Source organism: Panthera onca, chromosome X, assembly GCF_046562875.1.
Source record: "Panthera onca isolate mPanOnc1 chromosome X, mPanOnc1 haplotype 2, whole genome shotgun sequence".
Lineage (NCBI taxonomy): Eukaryota > Metazoa > Chordata > Mammalia > Carnivora > Felidae > Panthera > Panthera onca.
In genome coordinates, this window is record NC_138357.1 from 87,519,388 (window position 1) to 87,527,620 (window position 8,233).

Sequence of the window (8,233 nt, forward strand, 5' to 3'; positions counted from 1 at the left end):
TTGTGCCTCGGCCTCCTGTCCTGACTTTCTTTTCCCTCACAGCACTGATCCTGAGCTGACCTGGGATATATTTTTGTCTATTATCTACCTGCGCTAGAACGTAAGCCCCACGAAGGCAGGGATTTCTGTCTGTTGAGGTTACAGCTACACTCCCAGTGCCTACAACAGTTCCCAGTGCACAGTAGGTGCTCGATGTTTGTCTACTGCAGGGCTGTGCAAAACGTTTATGGTGGCGCCTAGGACACAGCAGGCATTCAATAAATGGTTGCTAAGTGAATGAAGAAATCAGTGCATGAATGCGGAAGTGAACCCCATTCCAACTTGGGTCCTACAGATTCCCTTTTGCCCGATCCCAACCCCAGTAGACCTGGGAGCCAGCCATCGACACAACCACAGAAACTTTATTTACAAACACAAGGCAGGAAGTGGACAGGGAGGTGGACACAGCAGGGCCGGAAGGCACCTACTTCTGCTCCCGCCTCCAGACGATGACCATGCCGCTGGCATCGCTGGAAGCCAGCAGGCTCTCATCACAGTTGAAGCTGACGTCCAGCACAGGTGCGCTGTGGCCCTGCAGCTTGTTGACAGCGGCCTTGGCTGCTCGCTCCACATCAAAGAAGTGCACACACATGTCCTCGCTGCCCGTCACTGCCCGGACAAGAGGGAGAGGACCTCGGGAGATGTTGCAGGAGGAAGCGGGGTGCCCAGGGTGTGAAGCCCCAGTGTGGTGTGGGGAGGTGTGGGGAGGTGTGGGAGGGACTGTCCCTAGACAGGGGTCACCTGGCTGTTTTAGTCCTGCGTCCAGAGTGTGAGGTCTCTGAGCTGTTTGGGGGTGGGGGGTGCTGTGTCTCATGCCATGAGGATTCTAAGCTGTTTAGGGGTCTTCATTCAAAGTGGGAAGCTGCTGGGATGGGAGAGTTCTCAAGGCCCAGAAAGTCTGGGCACCTGGGGGTTGTGATATCTGAGCCAGATCAGCAGGAGCTCTGGTCCCTGCCCCTCCCTGGCCCCCCATATGCCCCGACCCTGGGGAACTCACCCACACAGGCCCCCTGGCGGAAGGACATGAGGGGACAGAAGATGCTGCGAACAGGGTGTGAGCCCTGCTCGATGGGGAAGCTTCTCTTCAGCTGCAGGGTCCCCTCGTTGTCCACCACCCTGAGGGGAGGGTTAGAGCAGATCAGGGCGTGGAACCTCAGCTCTGGATGGCGATGCACGGCGGGGAGGGGGGCCTGTCTGTGCCCCTGCGCCTGAGTTCTTCTCAAGGTTCACACAACCCAGTTTTGAGATGACCGTGTATACCTACCTACGAAGCATGGGCTGCTGTGTGAGCTCGTGACAGTTTGGAAACTACCTGTTGGTGTAGACGGGGAGCCTCTGCAGTGTGTTGTTCACTGGTTTCTCTTTCTAGGGGTTTCTAAGAGATCCTGGTGTTAAGACAGGCACAGAGAGGAAGGGGCTGACCAGACTAGATATCCCTGCACTGCAGAATACGACAAGGCCATTCAAAAGAGTGAACCAACAGCACTGTAGGTGACTTGGGGGCATTTCCACAGCATCATCTGGGGAGAAAAGTGAGCCGTGGAAAAGGATGTAGGAGCCCGCTCCTGTAAAACAATGACCCTCCCCCGGAAATGTGTGGATGGGTGTGCACACCTAGAATTACAGGGGAGAGAACAAAATATAGGAAGGTACTTCCAGAGTTGTTATCAGGCTCTACCACAGCAAGTGGCAGGAAGGAGGAGGACGGAAGGGAGAGGATGGGGGAAATAGCCAAAAACTTGGGAGTATACCTAAATTAAGAACTATAGGGGCTCCTGGGTGTCTCCGTCGGTTAAGCATCCAACTCGTGGTTTTGGTTCAGGTCATGATCTCACAGTTCGTGAGCCTGAGCCTCAAGTCATGGTCTGCGCTGACAGTGCGGAGGCTGCTTGGGATTCTCTCTCTCCCCTCTCTCTCTGCCCCTACCCCACTTGCTCTCTCTCTCTCAAAAATAAATAAATAAACAAAAAAATATATAGATATGTGTGTGTGTGTGTGTGTGTGTGTGTGTGTGTGAATTTTTTTAAAAGAGTAGAAAAATAAAACAATAAACTAAAAGCATCCTGTTGGGCAGTGGTTTTCGGACATCACTGGACAGCACTTGGGGAACTTTTCAATGTACCAATGCCCGGTCCTGCCCCAGAGCTTCTGGAATCGATGGCCTGGAGTGGGGCCTGGCCAGGATTTTGTGAAGCCCTTCAGGTCATTCCAGCATGGGCTGCAAACTGCATTTGGGTAACATGTCATACATCAGCAGGGATGGTAAACTCCTCCACTCAAAAAAATAAAAAAAATAAAAAAAGATGGGGCACCTGGGTGGCTCAGTCGGTTAAGCGTCCGACTTCGGCTCAGATCATGATCTTACAGTTTGTGGGTTTAACACAATCAAAAAAGAAGAAAAAAGGAAGGAAGGAAGGAAGGAAGGAATGAGAACAGACCTCTGCTTTCAGGGGGGCCCAGTCTATGCTATGCCTCACGTTGGTCATCTGTGAAATGAACGCGATGACAGCACCTTCCTCACAGGGCTGTTGTGGATTAAATGAAGTGGTACATATGAGGTGCTCCAACAGGGCCTGGTGCCAGCAACTGCCACGTAAGCACCAGCGACTTCTGCCATTGCTACTACCATCGCTATCATCATTATTGTAAGGAGACCAGGCTTCTCCACTCACTGAACTTAACCTGATGGAGGAGACAGGCTTTTGGGCCCTACGAGGAGACGGTGCTCCCGTCCCGGGCTGATGGAGGCGGTGGGCCCTGCATCTCCAGGCAGCCCAGACAGGGAAGACCCACCTATAGAGCAACAGCTTGTTGAGGCAAGCGTTGATGAGTAGCGAGGGGTCCCGGGCCTCGCGGCTGACCCAGGAGCGGGCAGAGATGCTGGTCACAGGGCTACCCTCATGCACCACCAGACGCTTGGCTTTGGTCAGTTTCCCTGTAATAGCGGAGGAAGGGGAGGCAAAGGTGAGGGTGAGGGCCCGTGCACTGGGCCGAGGGGGAGTGCGAATACCTGGATGCAGGCCTGGGACCTGCCTACCTGTGGCCATGTCAAAAAGGAAGGAGAAAACACTGCCACGGTCATCTCCTGCCCAGAGTAGCCGGCCAGGGGCATCAAAGGACAGAGCGAGAACCCGGCCCGTCAGCTTGCTGGAGCCACCCTTCACTTTCTTGCCCGTGGAGATGTTCATAACGTGCACGTTGTGCTTGGCATTCCCCACCTGTGGGTGAGATCTGCGTGCTGTCATCCTGCTCTCAGCCAGTCCCTCCTCGAGTCTGACCATAATGGAGCCACTGTGGATGGGACCGGCTGGTTCCTACTGGACTCTAACCCCAGTGGGGCTGTGGGAGGTAGACTAAAAGGCGACACAGGCCTGTGATCCTTCAGAGCCAGCCCGTCTTGCAACCTAACCAGGATAGACAGCTGCTCCCGGACTAAGGGGGTCTCAGACCCATAATGCTGCCCCTGAGGCAGCACCCCCTGTGACAGGCAAACCACAGGGCCGTCCTAGGCTGGTAATAATAGCCGGTCTGCTTCCTGCCTGGTCCTTGCTGGACACTTGCCCACACTGGGGCTGGTGCTGCAGCAGAAAGGATCCCAGTGCATAAGCTCATGCAGCCGGTCCCCTCTAGGCCCCTCAGGGCCAGGCCAGATTTTCACTTCCTTCCCCCACCCTCTGACTCTCCATCCTGGGGTCAGACCGCAGGATGACCCTGCCACTGAGAGTGGCAGGACCGCTGCCACTGAGACTAGCCTTCTGACTAGTCACCCTGATCCCCAGCCAACAGCCCCTGCACTTGGAAAATGGCAGCACTGCTGTTGACAGGACCGAAAGGGCTACCAGAACTGGCACTCGGCCTCCTGACCAGTCCCCACTGGAGTCTATCATAGCAAGGTCACCCCAAGCCAAGAACCGCGTCCCCATTCTGACTCATTTCCCTCTGAGTCTGACCACAGGGGGACTTTGGTGATGGACTGGAGGGGACCGCCCTGACCCTCAGACAGATTCCCTGGGACAGCTCTCCCGGCCCAGCATCCCCGCCCTCAGTGAGTGGACACCCTGGGGCCTGACCACAGTGAGGTTGTTGTTGACCGGCTGGAAGGTGCAGCAGAGCAATTCGGCGCCATCGGGGTCAGGAATCTCCCGGATGCAGCGGCCGTCTTCAGAGGCCCAGATGCGCATGGTAGCATCGAGTGAGGTGGACACAAGGATGTCGTTGGAGAGGGACCAGGCAAAGTCGGAGACGCCGCGGGTGTGGCCCCGCAGTACACGGAGCACGGTGGGCGGGGCAGGCACCAGCTGGCACAGTGAGATGCTGCCGTCGAGGGAACAGCAGGCCAGGCGGTGCCGGTCGTCATTGGCGAAGCGCACTCTTGGCACTGCAATGCCAAGGAGCCGTTCGTGGGACTCAGCACGCTCACCAGGTGCTTTCATTTACATAAGGCTCTTACGTGTGGGCCAGGGGCCCGGACCCACCACGCCAAGCACAATGGCCTCAGCAAAGGGCTTTCCTTGGCTGGGGAAGGGAGTTGGAACCCCAGAAGGCCCTTTTCCAAAAGCTCCCTACACCTCAGCAAGCACTTTACAATTACCAAGGTCTCGGCAGTTTGCAAAACCCGTGCGGCCTTTTGCAAGGAGATTTCTCTGTAAACGTTCTGAACTCTTCCAAGCAACTCACAACCCCAGAAGCCTTCTGCAAAGTCCTCTTTTAAGCTGCTGAGCCCTTTTATGGTAGATAAAATACCTGAGATTTTGCACAGAGCTTTACTTTGCAGAGAGCTTTTAGGTTTGCAAAAAGTGGTTTTTTTTTTAAGATTTTTAAAATAATCTCGGGTGGGGGAGAGGGGGAAATGGGTGATGGGCATTGGGAGGGCACTTGGGATGAGCAGTGGGTGTTGTATTTAAGCGATGAATCATAGGCATCTACCCCCAAAACCAAGAACACACTGTATATACTAGGCTCACTCAGCTGGCCCCTGTATGGACCTATATGGTAACACTGTATGTCAGCCAACTTGACAATAAATTATATCCAAAAAAAAAAAAATAGTAATCTCTGTACCCAATGTGGGACCCGAACCCACAACCCCGAGATCAAGAGTCGTATGCTCCATCAATTGAGCCAGCCAGGCACCCCCACAAAAAGCTTTATGGATCGCAATTCCTCCTTCGGAGGTGGGCCAGAGACTTTGCATTCCAGAAACAGATGCACTGAATAGTTGTCACAGTTTAGGCAAATGCATGGTGATGCGACCCGCTACCGGGGCTGGCTTACCTGCCTCATCCACGTGCTGGTCGAAGACATGGTACATGCCCGCAAACGCATAGTTCTCACTCAGTGATGTGTCCCCAGCCATGGCTCGACTTGCTTCTGCTGCTGATGTGGGTACCACGCTGCCAGGGGGCCTGGGCCCCAATGGGAGTGGGAGATAATGTGAGGTGCCTGTTAGCATTGTCTGCTGTTGCCCCATGGCCCTTCTCCCCCCCCCCCCACAAAGCCCCAGCTCACAGCTGCCCCTGGGGCATACCTGTCCTCATAGACAGCACGGTTCATCTGTGCCTGCAGCTGGTAGGAGCCTCGGCTGACGGAACGGCGGTGCCCACGAGCCCCCAGGGCCCGAGGATCATCCTCAAAGTCCTGCAAACAGAGGGTCATGGTGGGCACATCTTAAAAGAAGCCCCCAGGAACTTATGGGGTCTGGGGTCTTGAAAATATGCCTAGAACCAGATCCCTTCTCACCCTAGCCACTGCCACCACCATCGCTTGGACTACTGTGGTGGCTTCTGTGCTGTTCTCCTGCTTGCCCCCTTCCCCCACTCAGTGGATACTCAATAAATGTTCTGTGAAGAAAGAATGAACACTTTCCCCAAAAAAACACTCAGCTCAGTCTCTTGCTTCATTCAAATCTCAGCTCAACTGTCACTTCCTTGGAGACTTTCCTGATCATCCCCATCAAAAATAGCTTCCCTCTGTCCTTCACACCAGTCTCATTTTATCCCCCAAGTCTGCTTTATTTTTCCATCTTAGCACTCCTCACTATAAGCCACGTTAATTATTGAACTTGTTTATCTGATTTGGTATGCCTATTGCACTATTTATCCTGTTTATTGCCCATTTATCAACCTGCTTATCTTGTTTATTGTCTGTTTACTGACTTTAGATTATCTCTTTTTGCTCTATGGTCATCCAAGAGCCTAGAACAGTGCCTTGCACTTAGCAGGTGCTTGACAAGTCGGCTGAGTGAATGTATATGGAGGTAGGTGGTATTTATGGCAGCAGCGTGGGGTGGAGCTCACCTCCATGCGGTCAAGGGTAGTTCGGCTGCTGCGGACGATGCTGTTGCTATAGGCACGAGCACTGCCTGGCTCGGAGAGGGGCCCGTATCGCTGGCCCAGCAGCTGCCCACGCAGCCTCAGGTACTGCCGACGCAGTGCCGGGGGGTGCCCAGCCTTGGCATTCTCCCGCAGTAGCTGGCTGCGCCGACGGATATACTGTGTCCGAAACTGTGGAAACGTTGGTGTGCGGTACGCGTTGTACCTATGATGGCAGGAGGCAGGATGGGCAGCAGGCACAGGACAGAGGGAATCAATCAGCTCAAGGGACAGGGAAAGAGAATGACGTGTGTGGCAGTGAGAGGTCAGGATGGCAAGTGATCAGCAGCGGTGATGGGGGTCCCTCTGGTGCTGTGAGGAGGGTGGGTCTACAGTAATAAAGGGCATGATGATGAGGTCAGTGTGGGGGCAATGGAGGCCGTCTGAAGCTTTGTTGGATTTGGGATGTGGTGACCGAGTCAGTGTAGACAACAACACGTGTCAGGGTGACATGGTGATGGGGGTTAGTGTGGGGCAACGGTGGAGGTCAGTATGGGATGGTGATGGGGTCAGACTGGAGAAGTGATGATGGTAAGAGAAGTCTGCGGGGGGGGGGGGGGGGCAATGGTGGGGAACAGGATGTCACTAGCCTGAGCTCCAACACCCCCTCCCAAAGGCTCTGGAAGCACAGCCTCTTGACGCATGCCCACATCTGACCGCACTTTCCAAGCATGCTCTTTACGACCCTCCGGCCAGCTCTTCTCTCTGCGGGCAAGCCCCCACACCCTGCTACTGCGCATGCTCACCTCCGGCATGCCCACGCAGCCGCATAAGGCAAGTTCTCCGCCCAGCCTCACTTATCGCCATTGCGCATGCACCCCAGTAACTTCCGTTCCCATGGGCTTCGACCCCACGCCTCACCTCGCGTCTACTGCTAAGACCTGCTGCCACACCGCGGCCATTCCCCGGCCTCCTCTTCCGGCCTGTCCGCCCGCGGGAGCCTGCAGGATAAGGGCCTGGAATGTCAGCGTTTCAAGTGAAAGGACTTAGTTCCTCCCCTTCTGCCAGACGACCGTTGCCATAGACACTTAGTCCCTCTACGCCGGGACGTCGCGAAGTAGCACCCGGCAGTTAGCATGGTCATCACCCCAGCCCTGCCCTCCCCGGGCAGCTCCCGGAAGATTCACACCAGCGATTCAGATCTGATCCCGCCCCTCCCCGGTCGCCATAGCGACGCCCCACCCCCGGTCTAGCAATCATTGGCATTCTCCATCCATCTTCTTGCCCCCCGCCCCCCGCCTTCCCTTTTTGGGTTCAAGAGCAGGGCCCGGGATCAGAGACCACCTCCGGGGCTGCCTCCGGCTCTTGAGGCCCCCGGGGCGGCCCTGAGACCAGTGTCACCCTTTTCTTGTGTCTCTCTTCTCCCTCTCTCAGGCTTCAGGCAAGATGGCCGCCCACTGCCAGGAAGAGCTGTCAAGCGCAGAGCGAATGGATAGCAATCCTTCGCAGGGCGTGGGAGAACCACGCAGGCGCACTAAGGGACAGCTGCTTCCGGCACAGGATGGAGGCTCCACCCCTCAAGTTCTGTCTTCCGCGGGTCTGTAATGACGTTTTTGGTATACCCAAGAATAATGTTCAGGGGCCAGAGAGTGCGAATCATTCAGTAAAAATTAGAAATACGACTTTCCTTTGAAAGCGTGGTATAAGCTGCTTTTTTAGCATCACAATCTTGGCCAAACAAGATTTGAAGCACAGAATCAAAAATAAGCACACATGCAGAGGCTCCTAGAATGTTCTTCAGTTCTTAAAGTGACTGATAGGCCTCCAGACAACCCTGGGATGAGTAGTCTGTTCTGTAGTGGGGGTTGGGGAGTGGGCTTGGA

At 55.0% G+C, this 8,233-nt stretch overlaps 1 protein-coding gene across 6 annotated transcripts; it reads right to left on the reverse strand.

Annotated features, from left to right (window-relative positions):
• Nucleotides 1–381: 381 nt before the first annotated feature.
• WDR13 (WD repeat domain 13) lies at nucleotides 382–7,884 on the reverse strand. Of its 6 annotated transcripts, none has more exons than XM_081793889.1 (10): nucleotides 7,695–7,884; nucleotides 7,272–7,351; nucleotides 6,336–6,542; nucleotides 5,567–5,676; nucleotides 5,314–5,444; nucleotides 4,110–4,417; nucleotides 3,077–3,257; nucleotides 2,833–2,974; nucleotides 1,037–1,155; nucleotides 382–648 (listed from the first exon to the last, which is right to left on the reverse strand). In XM_081793889.1, exons 3-10 carry the CDS (start codon nucleotides 6,339–6,341, stop codon nucleotides 464–466), a joined length of 1,182 nt encoding a protein of 393 aa, XP_081650015.1. In that variant the 5' UTR covers nucleotides 6,342–6,542; nucleotides 7,272–7,351; nucleotides 7,695–7,884; the 3' UTR covers nucleotides 382–463. The 6 variants fall into 6 exon arrangements, with proteins under 6 accessions (XP_081650015.1, XP_081650013.1, XP_081650011.1 ...); XM_081793887.1 differs by having other exon boundaries at nucleotides 6,336–6,576; nucleotides 7,752–7,834; XM_081793885.1 differs by having other exon boundaries at nucleotides 6,336–6,576; nucleotides 7,695–7,830.
• Between the last annotated feature and the right edge of the window lie 349 nt (nucleotides 7,885–8,233).

What these genes read in the sequence shown, in the direction of transcription:
- WDR13 (XM_081793890.1), bottom strand. Translation starts at nt 7,083, where the DNA reads ATGCTTGGAAAGTGCGGTCAGATGTGGGCATGCGTCAAGAGGCTGTGC. An exon ending in CTACCCTTGACCGCATGGAG is followed by an intron (nt 5,677 to 6,335) that starts GTGAGCTCCACC and finishes CTCTGTTTGCAG; the next exon opens with GACTTTGAGGATGATCCTCG. An exon ending in TCAACAACAACCTCACTGTG is followed by an intron (nt 3,258 to 4,109) that starts GTCAGGCCCCAG and finishes TCTCACCCACAG; the next exon opens with GTGGGGAATGCCAAGCACAA.